The sequence below is a fragment of the Eleutherodactylus coqui genome, chromosome 2, assembly GCF_035609145.1.
Source record: "Eleutherodactylus coqui strain aEleCoq1 chromosome 2, aEleCoq1.hap1, whole genome shotgun sequence".
In the NCBI taxonomy this organism is placed as follows: domain Eukaryota; kingdom Metazoa; phylum Chordata; class Amphibia; order Anura; family Eleutherodactylidae; genus Eleutherodactylus; species Eleutherodactylus coqui.
The window spans coordinates 204,912,438-204,931,212 of record NC_089838.1 but is presented as its reverse complement, the minus strand read 5'-3'; the positions used below and the strand labels follow the sequence as shown (position 1 = coordinate 204,931,212).

General features: G+C 43.9%; 1 protein-coding gene across 1 annotated transcript in view; it reads left to right on the top strand.

The window, feature by feature from the left end:
* LOC136610064 (stimulated by retinoic acid gene 6 protein-like) overlaps positions 1-17,663 on the top strand; it is a 35,449-nt gene extending 17,786 nt beyond the window's left edge. The window contains exons 14-20 of the mRNA XM_066589331.1: positions 4,805-4,874; positions 7,395-7,443; positions 8,327-8,444; positions 10,551-10,670; positions 12,970-13,133; positions 15,809-15,928; positions 17,153-17,663. Coding sequence (XP_066445428.1) covers positions 4,805-4,874; positions 7,395-7,443; positions 8,327-8,444; positions 10,551-10,670; positions 12,970-13,133; positions 15,809-15,928; positions 17,153-17,391 — 880 coding nt within the window. The 3' untranslated portion in view covers positions 17,392-17,663. The remainder of the gene's footprint in view (positions 1-4,804; positions 4,875-7,394; positions 7,444-8,326; positions 8,445-10,550; positions 10,671-12,969; positions 13,134-15,808; positions 15,929-17,152) is intronic.
* Positions 17,664-18,775: the final 1,112 nt, after the last annotated feature.

The following is an 18,775-nucleotide window of genomic DNA, read 5'->3' as shown; positions in this document are numbered from 1 at the left end:
GGCCCCAGCTCGGTGCTGGTATCTGCGGAGGTGTATGCTTCCTCCACTAAAGCACCCTCCTCCTCCTCCTCCTCCTCCTCTGTCTCGCAATCAAGATGTGTTAGCAGCAGCATGTCGCCAGCAGTCGGTGTCGCGCGGTGTGGCAGCACAGCGGTGGGCAAGCGTCAGCAGGCCGTGCTGAAACTACTCAGCTTAGGCGATAAGAGGCACACGGCCCACGAACTGCTGCAGGGTCTGACACAGCAGACCGACCGCTGGCTTGCGCCGCTGAGCCTCCAACCGGGCATGGTCGTGTGTGACAACGGCCGTAACCTGGTGGCGGCTCTGCAGCTCGGCAGCCTCACGCACGTGCCATGCCTGGCCCATGTCTTTAATTTGGTGGTTCAGCGCTTTCTGAAAAGCTACCCACGCTTGTCAGACCTGCTCGTAAAGGCGCGCCGGCTCTGCGCACATTTCCGCAAGTCCCACACGGACGCTGCCACCCTGCGCACCCTGCAACATCACTTTAAGCTGCCAGTGCACCGACTGCTGTGCGACGTGCCCACACGGTGGAACTCTACGCTCCACATGTTGGCCAGGCTCTATGAACAACGGAGAGCTATAGTCGAATACCAACTCCAACATGGGCGGCGCAGTGGGAGTCAGCCTCCTCAATTCCTTTCAGAAGAGTGGGCCTGGTTGGCAGACATCTGCCATGTCCTTGGTAATTTTGAGGAGTCTACCCAGGTGGTGAGCGGCGATGCTACAATCATTAGCGTCACCATTCCTCTGCTATGCATCTTGAGAAATTCCCTGCAAACCATAAAGGCAGCTGCTTTGCGCTCGGAAACGGGGGCGGGGGAAGACAGTATGCCGCTGGATAGTCAGGGCACCCTCCTGTCTATTTCTCAGCGCGTACAGGAGGAGGAGGAGGAGCATGAGGAGGATGAGGAGGAGGGGGAAGAGACAGCTTGGGCCGCTGCTGACGGTACACCGGCTGATTGCCTGTCATCCTTTTAGCGTGTTTGGCCTGAGGAGGAGGAGGAGGAGGAGGATCCTGAAAGTGATCTTCCTAGTGAGGACAGCCATGTGTTGCGTACAGGTACCCTGGCACACATGGCTGACTTCATGTTAGGATGCCTTTCTCGTGACCCTCGCGTTGCACGCATTCTGGCCACGACGGATTACTGGGTGTACACACTGCTCGATCCACGGTATAAGGAGAACCTGCCCACTCTGATTCCCGAAGAGGAAAGGGGTTCGAGAGTGTTGCTATACCACAGGACCCTTGCGGACAAGCTGATGGTAAAATTCCCAGCCGACAGCGCTAGTGGCAGAAGGCGCAGTACCGAGGGCAAGGTAGCAGGGGATGTGCGTAGATCGAGCAGCATGTACATCCCAGGCAGTGCAACAGTCTTTAAGGGCCTGGCCAGCTTTATGGCTCCCCACCAAGACTGTGTCACCGCTCCCCAGTCACGGCTGAGTCGGCGGGAGCACTGTAAAAGGATGGTGAGGGAGTACGTAGCGGATCGCACGACCATCCTTGGTGACGCCTCTGCCCCCTACAACTACTGGGTGTCGAAGCTGGACACGTGGCCTGAACTAGCCCTGTATGCCCTTGAGGTGCTTGCTTGTCCTGCGGCTAGCGTCTTGTCGGAAAGGGTGTTTAGTGCGGCTGGGGGAATCATCACAGATAAGCGTAGCCGCTTGTCAACCGACAGTGCCGACAGGCTAACACTCATCAAGATGAACAAAGGCTGGATTTCCCCAGACTTCTGTTCTCCACCAGCGGACAGCAGCGATACGTAAGCAATACGTAGGCTGCACCCGCGGATGGAAGCTACGTTCTCTCTCACCATCCAAAACGGGGACATTTCTGCTTCATCAATCTGTGTCTAATATTCCTCCTCCTCCTCCTCCTGCTCCTCCTCCTGAAACCTCACGTAATCACGCTGAACGGGCAATTTTTCTTAGGGCCACAAGGCTCACTCAAATAATTTTTCAGAACAATTTTTATAAGTTTCAATGCGCTTAAAAGCGTTGGAACTTTAACTTGAACCAATTTTTCGTTACACTGGGCTGCCTCCAGGCCTAGTTACCACTTAAGCCACATTAACCATTGCTTACATGGAACGAAGACTGCGCTCCCGCTATACTGCTGCTTCAGAATTGTTACTGGGGCCTGTCTTGAGTGCTACTATTGCTGACATGGAACGAAGACTGCGCTCCCGCAATACTGCTGCTTCAGAATTGTTACTGGGGCCTGTCTTGAGTGCTACTATTGCTTACATGGAACGAAGACTGCGCTCCCGCTATACTGCTGCTTCAGAATTGTTACTGGGGCCTGTCTTGAGTGCTACTATTGCTTACATGGAACGAAGACTGCGCTCCCGCTATACTGCTGCTTCAGAATTGTTACTGGGGCCTGTCTTGAGTGCTACTATTGCTGACATGGAACGGACACGTGGAGAGGACACGTAGTGCCTCAAAAACATCCCCCTCCTCCTCCAACAGGGAAAACATTGTTGGCAAATGCCTTTGCATTGGTTCGTCTGGTGGCAGTCCAAGAATTTCACCTTTACCGACACTACAAGAGAGCCCCCCCACCATCCCCCCGCCACGGCCTACTTAATCCTGGCCACATTCCGAAAACCAACAAAATACAACCGTGCTACTAGGTCCGCAGTCACCACCACATTACCACCAACGCGGTTACTGTTAAGGTGCATATAACCACGGACACGTGGAGAGGACACGTAGTGCCTCAAAAACATCCCCCTCCTCCTCCAACAGGGAAAACATTGTTGGCAAATGCCTTTGCATTGGTTCGTCTGGTGGCAGTCCAAGAATTTCACCTTTACCGACACTACAAGAGAGCCCCCCCACCATCCCCCCGCCACGGCCTACTTAATCCTGGCCACATTCCGAAAACCAACAAAATACAACCGTGCTACTAGGTCCGCAGTCACCACCACATTACCACCAACGCGGTTACTGTTAAGGTGCATATTACCAGTCTGACTGGGGCATGCAGACACCTTGACAGAATGAATAGTGTGTGGCACATAGGTTCCCCATTGCTATGCCCACGTGTGCAGCTCCTGATGGCGGTGGCACAGGATTCTATTTCTCATTGCTTCTGTACAGCATTGTGGGCTATCGCTCCGCCACTTTTAAAGAGGGTCGCTGCCTAGCCGTGCCAACCTCTGCAGTGTGTGCCTGCGGTCCCTCGTCATGGCAGACGCAATTCTAAATAGACATGAGCGTGGTGTGGCATGAGGGCAGCTGAAGGCTGCGCAGGGACACTTTGGTGTGCGCTGTGGGGGGGAGGGGGGGCGGTTGGGCAGCATGTAACCCAGGAGAAGTGTCAGTGGAGTGTCATGCAGGCAGTGATTGTGCTTTGTTGGAGGTAGTGTGGTGCTTAGCAAAGGTATGCCATGCTAATGAGGGCTTTTCAGAAGTAAAAGTTGTTGGGAGGGGGGGGGGGCCCACTCTTGCCGGTATTGTGGCTTAATAGTGGGACCTGTGAACTTGAGATGCAGCCCAACATGTAGCCCCTCGCCTGCCCTATCCGTCACTGTGTCATTCCCATCACTTTCCTGAATTGCCCAGATTTTCACACATGAAAACCTTAGCGAGCATCGGCGAAATACAAAAATGTTCTGGTCGCCCATTGACTTCAATGGGGTTCGTTGTTCGAAACGAACCCTCGAGCATCACGGGAAGTTCGTTCCGAATAACGAACACCCGAACATTTTGGTGTTCGCTCATCTCTAGTAAAGATCTAAATACGCAACCTAAAGATTAATGACTCAAAAAAAAAAATTTGATATCTTTGCGTTTACATCATTGCCAAATTGGCTACCTTTATCTAGGTCACTGCCAAAAAATTATTCTGTGGGTAAGTTAGTTGAGATACTATCATTGCAAGCTATTAGCATTTATGGAAACGATTTGCATTCATAGATGGCCATGTTTATCCAGTTTTATGTTCAGCAGTATAGCCAGCCCCATTGAAAGCATAGGGAGTATATCGCGGACTTCTGCCACAGCTGTGACAGAAGTCCAGGATGCTATCCCATTGCTTTCAATGGGGTCGGCGCATCTGATGAATGCTTGATGAATGGCTGTGCGCTGCCTGTGATTGGCTGAGTGCTCAGCCAATCAGCACAGCCCTTTCAGGAGGCAGGGATTTTTAAATCCCCACCTGCTGAAAGAGCTTCAAAGCAGTACCGAGGAGCCAGCCAGAGGACGCCTCAAGCAGTGGAGAGGTGAGTATAATTTTTACATTTTTTTCACCAGCTAGGGATGATTTTCAGGGAAGGGCTTATATTTCCCTGAAAATCATCGCTGTGGGGGTTGCCTACAACCCACTGCTTTCAATGCGGCCGCAGCAGCGCCGGCCCCATGGGATAGCATCTATCCTGGACTTCTGCCACAGCTGTCACAGCTGTGGCAGAAGTCCGTGATATACTCCCTATGTTTTCGATGGGGCTAGCGCAGCTGCCGCCAGCCCCATTGAAAACACTGAGCGATATCGCAGATTTCTTCTCTACAATGCGAAGCTGGAGTGAAAAATCGCAAAAGAGTATGAAACCATTGAAAATCATTGGTTTCATAATCATCGCTCTTGCATTGCAGGGAAAAATATTGCTAGTGGGTAAAAGCTCTGAATGTATCAAGCAAAAGTCGGATTCATAATGCATTACACAGAGACACAATATAAGTAAGATATAATAGAAGAATAAACTGTATATAAGTACATTATAACATTGCTGTACTGGCATCAGAAAAATCCCTGCCAATATTTTCATGTCTGTTTTAGAAAAGAAATGAAGAGACTTTATAAAGGTGTGTCCGAGATCCCAAGTGTGGGAAGACCTGCGGTCGTCCTGGTAATGCTATGAGCTTCTATAACATCAGTAGAACATTGTTGTATTGCTGTTTTACAGACTCTTGCACGATAAGAGACTGATAAAAACTGTTCTTTTTTTCACTGAAAACTCTTTCTGGAGCGGTATCTTCTCTTTGTGTACACAAGCACACCTAGTTTAAGTTTGTTTATTCTGCAGCACATGAAATTTCTTCTGATTTTGCACTAACTTCTCAAGATTTCAATCACAATTCCTTTTTTCTTGAAATATTTTCTCTCTTGCTTGTAACACACATCAGTGGGCTAAATGTGAACCATTCATTGTTCTTATACCTTGGACAACCAGACTAGCAATCTGCCCGCTTTACCACCAAGTCTGTAGGAATGAAATGTGATGAATTAAATGGTAGAATATGAACTAATTTTCAAAAATATCTCATACTGATCCCTCTTATAATAAAATGTATTATTAGGCGTGACATTAAATTACAAAAGGATCAGTATTGGGTGCAGCATTGCTTTGGAGATATACCATGAGATATTTTATGTGATAAACAAGGATTATATGGACTAGTATTGACTAAAGATAACAATGTGTGACCTCCATTTACATCACTATTTTTTGTGGATGCAAGTTCTGCAACAGAAAACACTAGTCACTTTTAAGAAAAACTCCAATCATAATGTAATATTTACCTATATATAACGTAAATAGAAAAAGTTAATAACTATATAGTATACCAGTGGAGGGACATAGTTGGAGCATAGATGAGTAAGTGCAAGTACCAAATAATGTCTATGTAGAGAAAAATACATAACATACTGTAAAGAAGTCAAGTCTGACCCATATTATCCCGCAGATATTATAATTATGGAAAAAAATTGTCATGGAAATTACCCCAATGAGCTACGAGAGTGTAGAGACTTTTTGACTGTAGTGTAGCACTGAATACAGGGAGTAAAGCAGCTCCTCAATATGTAGATATAGTACTACATAATAACTAGAGATGAGTGAGTATACTCGCTAAGGCTAACTACTCGAGCGAGTAGAGCCTTAGCCGAGTATCTCCCCGCTCATCTCTAAAAGGTTCGGGGGTGGGCGGGGGAGAGCGGGGAGGAACGGAGGGGAGATCTCTCTTTCCCTCTCTCCCCCCCCCCCCCCCCCCGCTCCCCCCAGCTCACCGCCGCAACTCACTTGTCACCCGCGCCGGCAACCAAATCTTTAGAGACGAGGATACTCGGCTAAGGCACTACTCGCTCGAGTAGTTAGCCTTAGTGAGTATACTTGCTCATCTCTAATAATAACCCATAATTTCATAATATCAATTTTTTATTGTAGTTTCCCTTACATCAATTGTTTCACTAATGAAAAGGAAAGCTAAAGGAGTATTGAAATGGAACCTAAGTTTTAGGCTCTATTCAAATCCGCGTCAGAGGCTTCATTCAGAGCCTCCGGTGCAGATTCGGCATGGTATGCTGGACAAAAAAGTTGGGCATGCAGGACTTTTTCATCTAGTAAAATACTGGATAGGTGCAGGAATTGAACGGACCCTATTATCGTCATTGGGGTCCATTCGGTACAGTTGAGTTTTTCTATGAGATGGATCCATTCATCCAGTGGATTGCATTTTTCTGCTTTCATAAGGGAGCAAGAAAACGGGATCCCTACCAAAGATGTGAATTTAGCCTTACCTCTAAACTACCACTGCTATTAGGATAAATTGGCTATACTGGCACAATGTGTATAGTATATAGATTTTGTCTTTTAAATACAACAGGTGATGTGGGTGCAGCCGTCATGGGTTGATCTATCTCAGCCACTCAATCTGGCGCACAGCTTCCACTCAGCTTGCCAATCAAGTATATACCCCAGCACAGTCTATACACCCCAAACGTTCAATGCCACCAACCCTGGAAAAGGCCAAGGGACCTGCAGACACACACCCTCACTGCTTTCCAGCAATCAAAGGGTTAAAGCCTCTAAATGCTTATAGTCAGAGCCACAAGGACCATACTTATCAAAACTTTAAGACTTTAATACTAAAAATGCAGTGCTTACAAAAAAGGATAAAAAGAGGACAAAATAAAATGGCCTAATAGATGCAAAATGGTTATGAAAATAAGCTGGAGAAACCTCGAACCCAATGTCTGTGTGCCTGAGGGTGGATGAGAAAATGGTGCACATTTCAGCTGCTGGCTGCCTTCGTCAAATGGGCACATTTCTTTTCAAACATTTCCCAAAGTTATCAGTTCCTAGCTTAGTTTGCAGAACTGCACATTAGCTCATTAAGCAAATCCCTGGGTTAGAATTGGACAGTGAGGTAATAAGGAAAAAAATATATGAATATTAAATGGTCCGTCTACTTGGACTGTCTCCCCCAAATTGACAGTAGGGGATACTGTATTTGGTCAGCAAAAGTGATTGAAGTTGTCTCATATCGTCAGAATCGTTTCCTGAGGGTGTTCTAATTATATTCGTCTGAAACAACACGGTAACATAAGTATATGTTTCTGCCATTCATTTATTGTGCTTGCTTTCCAGGCAGCCAGTATTCGATATACTGGAAATCAGATTGCATATTTGCTGTGGGGTAGGTGAAAAATTATTCTTAGACTTTGTTACAATAGAGTATATCTCATTAATTAAAGGGCCACTCTGGTGATTTTTTTAAATGTATTCATTATGTAGCCATCTCCCCCGTATATATAAGTCAGCTAGTGTTACCTTGGTTAGTTATTCCTTTTTATCTGAAATTTTTGGCCTGTTTTTTTCCTTAAAATGGTCATGTGATCTCAGGTCTGACCAGCTCAGATCAACTTGGGTTTATGGATTCATTGTCTAGTCAATTTCTCAGTCTGTGTGATGCTATTACATGGTTCTACAACTGAAACGGTTGATGGGACGTAGGCACTCCTGTCAGTTACTCATCATCACACAGCTCTTGCCACAACAGTTATAATAGAGGAGATCACAGCTCACCCTCCTGACTTGTACACTTATTGTTTATAGCTTTTTTTAGGTGAATATGGAAGGTAATGATTATTAAACTATCCCCTCAGCAGGAAAAAAAAATGGTATAGCCTGCTGTGCTGATGCATCATGGAATTGATTGAAGGTGAAAGTAAAAAATCTCACACTCAAGATGGTGGCTGAAAAGCATCAGACAGGAGGCTGCACTGCATGGAAGTGGCTAGAATACAGAGAGGAGACCTCCAGAGAGTCTGACCGGCAATCACGTGAGGGGTGCAGGCATGGTAAAATGTTTTTGCCAGAGTGGCCCTTTAAACATTTACACCCCTTAGTTATTAAAGGCAAAGATGGTGACTCTTCATTAGTTTATTTTCTATAGTATCTTATCTAGATTATTCACCCGTTTTAGTTACATGTCGGCATGCTATGATAGAACATTTAGATGTACTTAATCTCCCTATGGACATCATACCATTTCACGTCTCTTCTGTGTATTTCTCTAGGATACTTTCTACTGCATATCATGTTCTTCTTGATCAGTCTGATTATAACATTCTGGTTTGTCGTCCCAATCAAAGAGGGGAAAGGAATGATTGTTCTTCAGATTTTCGGCTATGCATTGTAAGAATCCTACCAAATTTTTTCATGGGGCCTTCACAATGAGCAGATTAAGTAAAATACTATCGCAGTATATAAATAATTAATTTTATCAATTTTAATTTATAATTAAATATGACACAAAGTCACAAGCTCTTTTGACTAATGCCCAATGTGGAATCCGCACGTGAGATCCGCAAATCAAGCCACCCATAGGGAAGCATTGGGCATCTGCACTTCATCACACACCTGCTTTTATTTTTCTATTTGATTTGTGGATGCCACACGCGGATAATAAATCACAGCATGCTCAATTTTACCGCGGATCACGTGTAGATGTGCTCCATTTATCTCTATGGGAGCTTACGATCCGCAGTGCATCCACAAATACATTTGTGGGTTGACTGCGGATTTGAAGGTTAAAATCAATTAGGGAGGTGGGGGAAAAGCTGGGAGGTCCGCAGGATGATCCACAGTGCATCCGCGTACATCCGCATGGAAAAAACGCTATCCGACATCCCCTACAAGCAATCAAAAAATCAATTTAATGATGACTCACAGTGTATCCACTGCGGAAATCCGCATGAATAATCTGCGTGTGCCGTGGACATGAGGCCTAAGTGCAAAGAAACTGGACCAGGCTGAGGAGGAGAAATGAAGGCTCTCCATAGTAGATCTGAAAGATCACATAGACTATTTGCAGCTACAAGTGAAGCATGGGGGGGATTACTCATTTCAGAATTTTATTTCGGAGGATGAAGTTGCTTGTTGGGTTGCAGTTAACTGAGTCTTCAATGTTGAAAAGTATAAATAGATTTGTAGATCTAAATAACATTGATTAGATGCAGGGGCGTAACTATAGAGGATGCAGGGGATGCGGTTGCACCCAGGCCCAGGAACCTTAGGGGGCCCATAAGGCCTGTCTTCTCCATATAGGGAGCCCAGTACTATGAGTAAAGCCTTTTAGTTGGGGGCCCTGTTACAGGTTTTGCATTGGGGCCCGGGACCTTCAAGTTATGCCTCTGATTAGATGGTTGTATAGCTTAGGTTCTATTAAAAAACCAAACTATCCTTGCCTTTGGCATTTGATAGTTGCTTTTTATTCTAATTTTATTTTCTTAACATAAATTCCTAATTGTGCATTAATTTGCCATTTCTGAATATCATTACAATGATAGTGAACCATTACATTTTATCATTTATCTTCATCAATCCTCATTCTCATAGAGTAGAGGTAATATCAATATCGGAGTGTGTATGCTATACTTGTGAATATAATATCTTGCTTTGCTTTGCTTAGGCATAACATTTTTGGTAAATATTTCAAATAGACATTTTGTGCCAAACTAAGGTCACTCTCACACATCCGCTTTTTACCACAATTGCCGTGGCATTTTGAACACCGTGGTATAATGCTCCCGTTGATTTCAATGGGGCCTCACAGACTCGCACTTGTTCGCAGCGCTGGACGGCGCTTTCCAGCGCCGTGATTTTCTAGCGCCGTCTGCTCTATTTTTCCACATTTAGCGCACCTCATCACCCATCACAATGATGGGGTGCGCTAAAGCACACTGTTGGACGAAAACAAAAATAAAATCGTGACAAAATTTCGCAATCAAAATTTAGCGAGGGATATAATTAGAGATGAGCGAACGTACTCGTTTTGAGTAATTACTCGATCGAGCACCGCGATTTTCGAGTACTTCAGTACTCTGGTGAAAAGATTCGGGGGGCGCCGGGGGCGGGGGGAGACGTGGCGGCGCGGGGGGTAGCAGCGGGGAACAGGGGGGGAGCCCTCTCTCTCTCCCTCTCCCCCCCCACTCCCCGCTGCAACCCCCCACTCACCCACGGCGCCCCCCGAATCTTTTCGCCCGAGTACGGAAGTACTCAAAAATCGCGGTACTCGGGTGAAAAAGGGGCGTGGCCGAGTACGCTCGCTCATCTCTAGATACAATACATTAACTTTGAGAAAGGACCATGCAGCACCATCTAGTGTACAGGAATTATAAGGGATTAAATGTTTAAAATCACAGGATCTGTTGCATTTAGAACCTGTTTTTATGTCAATTCCATTTACAATGTAACTGCTGAGGTTAGAAGTGTATTGTAATAATGTGTCATGTATTGTAGGCTGGGAATAGTCATCATGATTGCTGTGATTGTTGCTCAGATCTTGGCAGCACAATTCTTTTTCCTACAAGAGAAAATCTCCCCAAACGACAAGAACAAGCCACTGGCCATCGATAACAGGTGCTTTGTTTTATTAATATATATTTGGTTTATGCTAATATTGTATTCAATTAGTTTAGCTGTTTTTGAGACACGGAATAACACTAAGCAAGTGCATAGGTTGTGACCAAGGTATAAATACTAGCAAACAGAATTATGTGAGGCATGCCAATAACGTTAAGTACAATGTTTTGGTACTGGTGTAATATGTCTTCACTGGAAGTATGGGTGGAGACATGGGTTGGCCAGGCTGAGTTACAGGGGACGGGCAGGTCACTCCCACAGCTGCAGATTGGCTGATGCCCAACACACAGCTCCCCAGAGACACGTTCCGGCTCTCGCCACTGACAGCTCACACATCTCCTCGCCCTCCTCCTCCTGGTCCTACTACTGCCATCTCTGCTCCTGGCCCCTCTGACACTCTCCCCGCTGGCTCCACGCCACGACTGTCACTTTGCCCACCGGGCTCCCATCTCACCTCATGGCGCCGCTGTACCGACTCCCCTGTCACTCTCATCCCCCGCTGGCCTCCCATGTCCGCTCCCGATCCCGCTGTCACTACCATCTGGAGGGGCCAGGGCTGAAGATGGGACAGCCCCCACAAAACTGCAGCAGCAGCGGCACAAAGCAGGAGCCTGTCACCCAGTGCAAGTAACAGTGGTGATGGGACACAGCTAGGGGGGTGACCAGGGCGTTACCTCCAGCTCTGCCCAGTCAATCCTTAGCTTCCGGTGTCGACATATGACACCAGTACCCAAAGTTTCTCCATCCACTAAGAGAAAACCTGCTTGTCTAGTATTATAGAATATTTGAATTTTCAATTCTCAACCGTTTCTGTTCTTCATAGTGCTTAAAAGTTATTCCATATTTGTATGTAGACAACATATTATAGGAAATATGATTAGAGGGTAAAAAATAGTGATTTAAACTAAATAAATATAATTGCACATAAGGTGATCTATATAGACCTGTATGATGGTGCTTACTGAACGTTTGTGTCCCATATGAAGAATTGTGAAATATAAAATTATATCTCTTACTATAAGTAATGGAAACACAATTGCCATACTTACAAATGACAATAAAGCCGGCTGCACACAACCGGATTTACATTGTGAAATCCGGAGCCAGCGTCCGCCTCTGGATTCCGCAGCAAATAACTTCCATAGCGTACCATGAAAAGCATTTTTTCATGCATACAAGTGGAAATCAATTGCAATTTTACGCTTGCAGAAGAAAAATCGCAGCATATTCTATTTTTGCACAGATGGCTTCCATTAAAGTCAAAGCCCTCCATCCCGCAGCTCTTCCGCAATTCACATTGCGGAAAGGTCGCGGATTCAGCATCATTGCTAGTCGATGATGTGGGAAAAGCAGGGGTCTAAAAAAAATGTGTACTATGCATGTCTGACAGTGTGCCGTGTGGACCATCCGCAGTACAAGAAAAGTCACAGGTATGCGCGGACACCGGCCAGGCAGGGGATCGGATTCCGCTGTGGGCTCCCGCATGCGAGATCTGACCCTGTGCCCGGCCGGCGTCCACATGTATCTATATTTATCTGTTTTGCTGATGGTCCGGATGGCTTGCTGTCGGATATGTGCGGTATAGATTATTCTTTTAAATCACTGCTTTTCCCGCGCCGTCGCTAGGTGATGGGTGTGGAAGAGCTGCGGCTTGGACGGCTTCCATTGACTTCCAGCTGTAACTACTCTGATAGCTGTAATGTGTTGGGCTGTAGAATGTTACCTACTCATAGATAGGAGCTCACATACACTATATAAAGCTGCAGTATGTCAAAATATGATGATCCAGCACACACTAGCTTGGTTCTCTTGTAAGAAAGTAGATTACAGCTGCAGCTATAGTTGCTGACAGTGATACAGGCTCTCTCCTCTTATTCAGCTTTATGAAACAATAAGAGGAGCTTGATGATCATGGGTCTAGTTGCTGGATTTAGTATTCATGAGCTGTGCAAGAGAGGAGAATACAGAATGATCAGGCAGAGATGCATCCCAGGGGATTATGGGAGATGTAGTACAGAGGCACAGGAGGATTGTGAACAGGAAGTGCTGACCTAAACCACAACAGAAGCACATTGGATGCTATACAGGAGGAGAGCAGAAAGAGCAGAGGAAATGTAATGGATGGATTTACTATAGCACTGTGAGATGATTTGACTTTTGAAATTTGACTTTAGTCTCAGAATACCCCTTTAAGCCTAAGTACCTGTTCACCAAAATGTAGCAAAAAGCTGCTACTACTATGTTTGATGACTTTGGTTTACGGTGAGATCAATACTATGCTTGGTTTTCTTCCTAGGAGAGGATTTCAAAATTTCAGTTATTTTTTCATGTTCTATTCTGTTGTGCTTGGCTTCGGTGCATGTTTGGTCAGAATCTTATTTAATGTACTCTTGGGGAGCTGGCTGCTAGCAAGGATTGACCATCCACTGTTCCCAAAAGGGTATGAGGGTGCTGATATGGGTGAGTAAAAATAATAGTGAATGATCAATATTTACATTAGAATGTCTCCGAATCAAGTTTTGTGACCCGAAAATGAATCAAATTTCTCATTTTGTACTCTTCTTCATAATCATAATACTTGGAAAAGCTACTTTCCATAACTTAGTCCAATCATTTCTTTCTAAGTTGTAAAATTTATGGTGCACAGTCAACCTTGAAGGCGCTGTCCCACAAAAGATATTGTTTATAGTTAAATTCAGCCGATAATTAGACAGTTATTTTACTTACACTTCAAAACAAAATTTCTATCCCCAGATATTCTCGGACTAATATTAGGCTGGGTTCACACTAGGCATATTGCCGTCGGAAATCCCGCGGTTTGTCCGCAGCCGAAACCGCGAGACTTCCGACGGGAGAACCGCTGCGGAAAAACCCTCGTCGGCTTTGAAGCGGCACAGCCGCTCGCTCTTCCGCTGCGGCCGGCCCTCCCATAGAGGAGAGCGCGGCCGCAGCGGAAATAAACAATAAACAGACATGCTGCTTCTTTTGAAACCGCGGCTGCGGTCGCCGCAGCCGCGGTTTCAACCAGACTTACCGCAGCGGATTACCCGTCCGTGTGGACTAGATTTCTGAGAAATCTCGTCCACATGGCTGGCTAATGCCGAGATTAGCGGCCGCGAGCGGATTTGCCGCGGCAAATCCGCCCTGTGTGAACCCAGCCTTAGAATAACTCCACCTACTGTTTCTATTGAAGAGACTTTATGTGTCTGGTTAACCTCAGTAAATGTTCCAAGGTGGTCACCCCTACTCAGTCGTATTTCTCTGCAGTAATGCTGTTTTGGCACTGCGAAATAAGTTGGTGCTATACAAATAAAGATTATGATATTATATTATTTCTCTCAATGTTTGGATTTTCTTGGTTTTTCGCAGTCCAAATTAATGTTTATGTGGAATTTCTCTTTTCAAGATAACCATAATTATGATCTTGAATGTAATTTCAAATCTCCTAATAAAAATATTAGGAATGCAACACAGATGTAAAACACAAGCATATTCACCAAATATGCACATAAACACGCATTGAAAATGGTGCGTTTTTCACAGACTCAAATTGCATACACCCATGTGAATAAGCCTATAGAAATAATGGTTGGTCTATCTATCACTTTACATAATTCCCTTAAGGCCCATTTACACCAGCAAATGATTACTCAAAGATCGCTCAAATGACAGTGTGAGTGGCAGTTTTGAGTGATCATTTTGCATAAACTATTAAGTAGCTACTCAGCTACTTAAGTACCAATTAAGTGTGCAAATGAAGCCTTCACTGAATGCAGTTAATAGTCAGAGGGCTCTTATCTGCCCTCAAATCCTTTGTTCTCCACAGGGAAACAATGCTATCAGCACTCCCTGTGGTGAACTGCTGATAAGAATGAATGAAGATTTTTAGGTTAGACTGAATTTAACAATCAGCTAGCAGTGCCCGAGAAGCGCAAGATAGGTGAACATTTAGACAAACTGATTATCGCTAAAACGATCACCAATTAGCGATTTTTTTAGCGTTCATCGGCTGGTGTAATGGGCCTTTTGAACCCAGGGGGTATGTCATCTGGATAAGGTGATTTGTCTATTGTCAAATCTTTTTAAGACAGTTCTACACTTTTTCCTGAGTTAGATTGGTGGCATTTATCGGAGAGTTTACTTTATCACCTGCCATTTCCTCTGTGAATACAATGGCGAAAAACTATTAGATTTGCTCTCTCCTCATCCTCTATAATTTTCCCCTCTTTTTAAAGGGCTGACACTTTTACTTTCTCTTTGGCAATGAGTCTCTGACTTGTCCTTCACTGTTTTTACATTATTTTATTTTTCCTTATAGTTTTAGTAGTTTAAATGCTTTATATGTGTTTTATTGTTGCTTCTGCCTTTTTGATCTTCTGTTTCTAAGCCTTTTATTCCCATAAGGTATGTACCTTTGAAAATGAATATTTAAGATTCCCAGTCAATGAGGTTAAAGAGGAAGTGTCATGTTCTCATGTCAGTAGGGCCAGCTCCATGGTTTTGCAACTATGGCCAAGTTGACTCCAATTATGTTTTTCTTTTCTCCCTACTCCCTTCTATTCCTGCGTAAAGGCCTTTCTATGTTTCAGTTCAAAAGGCTGTGAATATGTCAAGTGGGTGGACCAAACTGATCAATGTCAGTGGGTGATATCAGACTTGATTGACAGTGAGTATCGCACACCTGATACAGTCACACCGAAATTAATAAGAGCCTGTATGGGGGAATGGGAAGAAGTACAGATAAAAGAAAGACATCACTGTAATCAGCAGGGCAGTGGCTGCAAGGCTATGTATCCAGCCCAGCTGACATGAGGACGTGACAGATCCCCTCTAAGTGCTTCACTAAACTGATTGGCTTCTGCCTTTCTGTTTTTGTGGCTCCCTGAACCAAACGTATTTAAAGACAAGTTGAAAATGTAGTCTATTCTGATCACTACTTTCTAGGTACACCTGACCTGCGCCTTTGTTATTTTGTCAGGCCTGTTTATTAGTATTAAGTCTAAAAGCACCTTCCCTTTAGTTGGGTTCTGCACCAGTTAGGAAATGTAACTTGAGACTGAAGTATAATTTGTATAATTCACAAAAGAATTTTTGAGAACAGTTATTTTGGGCCCTATTGTCTTTTTACTTTCTAGGATACAATACATGGACTGGAATGTTACAAGTGGACCTGTACCATACTCACCCTATTGTTCTGTCCTTCTGTCACATGCTCACACAAGATGCCAGGTCAATAAAACACCGCACAGGTCAAGGTATTATGCTTTATTAATATTATTACTAACTTATATGTAACACTTGCAGTGGCTGTGTCTTAGAGTAAGCTCTGTTAGCAGCCGTAGCATGGAAACTGCATGGGAAGCTGAAGTATGCTTTGGAAATCTACATTCATGAGCTAAACTGCAAACTTTAATAAGGGAGCAAACAAGGTAACAACAACATAAGTCCCTGTTTATAGGTTAATGCAGTCTCTAAAGCCCCATTTACACACAATGATTGTCGTTGGAATGAACAAACAACTGAACAAATTAACAACTTTTTTGCATACAAATGCTGAGCATTTACACTTAAAGATAATTGTTTGAAATCCTCTCCATTGCCCTCATTAGCTTAAGTAAACACTGTAGATGTTGTTTGCTCAGATGTGTGTGTGTGTGTGTGTGTGTGGGGGGGGGGGGGGGGTGTTTATGTGAAGAATCTCTGGCCAGAAGGTTTTTAATTAGTGTGAAGAAAAGACAGTGTCTTCTGCTGGCATGAGTAAACAAGTAGTCATTGTGTTTAGCATGGTAAACAATCACCCCTCCTCTCAAGTCCTTTAGTCTTTCAAACCACTGAAAGAATGCCATTTAAACCAGGTGAAAAGCAAATGAACTAACAACCATTTTTATGCAGGTTGATACTCAGCAATAAGCGACAAGTGAATGAACAGTGCACGATGGTTTCGCATTTGCACATAATTATTACTCAAATTTGTTTGAATGAATTTGAGCATAATTGTTTAATTGTTGAGTGTAAATGGGCCTTAAGGGTTCTGACTTATCTGTGTTAGCGGTTCAGTGTTAAAAATCCTTGACTGTTTGTTGCAGTGAACAGCAGTTCTTACCCAGTTACTGGGAATAAAAGTTTTTTCTGCATGAGCTGACATGGTTGGGCGGAAGGGAACCAGACAGACTTGACTCTGAGTTGTTTCTGGACGATTCCCTTTGTCCGTTCTTTAAAAAAAGCGCAACCCATAGGGCAACTTCACTGTGCCAAATACCAGTTACTGTATATTGTATGCAAAATCTTTGACCTTAAATAGTGATTTTCTTTATAAAAACATTTGCATAAAGGGAAAATGCTATGTTATGACAATTGTATGGAACTTTCTAGAAACACATATCTAGTCCCTGGACATAAGGAATTCTTAGGACACTTGTTCTTATCGTAGTTTATTGGAGTAGTACATGTTATAATATATACAGTAATTTACCTTTCAGATGTGCACCAGGACTGCAGGAACAAACAAAGAAGAACAAAATGGCACTTGGCATATACTCTGATTAAGAACCCCACTCTGATACTATACCGGAAGCCAAGTGCCTGCGATTCAACGTCTTACCCTCTAAATAAGGATGTGTTGCGCCAATTGCTGATTATTGCTTTACGGTCTCCAGACAATAAATGCATTCTTATGGAAAAAGATATGGAAAATTCCGCAAACACTTCTCAACTTTAAGCACCTTTAATTATTTGGTTACTATGTTATAAAGCACCACCTGAGTGCCAGTGGGGACAACATTCTAGAAGGTACTTTTAAAAAATAAAGTATATGCATTGGTGGATGGTGGTCCAGCCCAAGAAAATGTCCTAATCGCAAATCTGAAAAGGCGATAAAAAAATACAAGCCTAAAACTTAAGACACTGGGCATGTTCCTGAAGGAGTATTACGCCTTATGTGGATCTGTATTATTCGTTGTTCTTTCTTCTGTTGGCTATTTCTTGTGTGTTACTCGCATATTAAGCTTTTGTTTAAGGAATTTATTAAAATGTTTCACATAAAAGTAACATTGTCGTACATTGTCAAACATTTTATAACAATATGGAAGGCTATTCCGCTGGATACCTCTATATTGGGGTATATGCAGTAAATGTTAGCAATTTGTATTGATTTGATTTTTGAGGAACAAGCAACATCCCCACCCCCTCCCACCACCACCATTATGATGCCAATTTTTTACATAGTTCATCACTGACATACAAGAAGTGCATATTTTTATAGTACATATTGTGGACAGTTATGGGAGTACCAAACATATAGCACTTATACAAGGGTAACTGTGTTTTTAAAACAAAATACATTTTATTAAAAAATTAATTTTCTCACTTTTATTCAAAAATGTAGGTGCCAGTATATTGTGCCTATGTATTGTGCTATATGCACAGAGTTGTTAAGTTACGGCATACCAATGGTATGTCTAAAGGCCATTTTACACGGGATGAGTGTTCTACAAGCGATGCCCGACACTCGTCCCTGTGTATACTCACTCCTGTACTGTTAAACAGGAGCGAGTATCGCTGGATTGCTGACAGCGGGGTGGCTGGAGGAGAGTTCCCTCCCTGCTCTCCCCCATTCGTCCTCCATTCACTGTAAGCAGCGGCCGTTCATGCAGTGTAAACAGCAGTCGTTCAGTACTGATCGTCATTTGGGATTTTAAACTGCTTAAAACTGAACGAATGGATGATTCTAGTGGCTTACTAGCTTCTACACACCTGTGGATACATGTAGGAGAATCTTTCATTCCTCCACTAAAGACTACACACCTTTTTCTCTCCTCCACACAACTTACTCTAGGATAGACTTTTTTTTTGCTCCATCACTCAGGCTTACTACTTCTCTCTGCAGCGACTATCAACAGCATCTCTTTCTCAGACTATGCCCTTATCACCCTGCTACTCTCTGTCCCAACAACATATCCTAAGACATGGCACTGACACCTCAATCCATCATACAAAACGCACGTACTAACGCAGAGATTCAAAGAAACTTACAGGACTAGTTCACTTATAATGCATTGTCAGACACTGATCCGCTATTTGTATGGGCGGCTCATAAAGGTTTC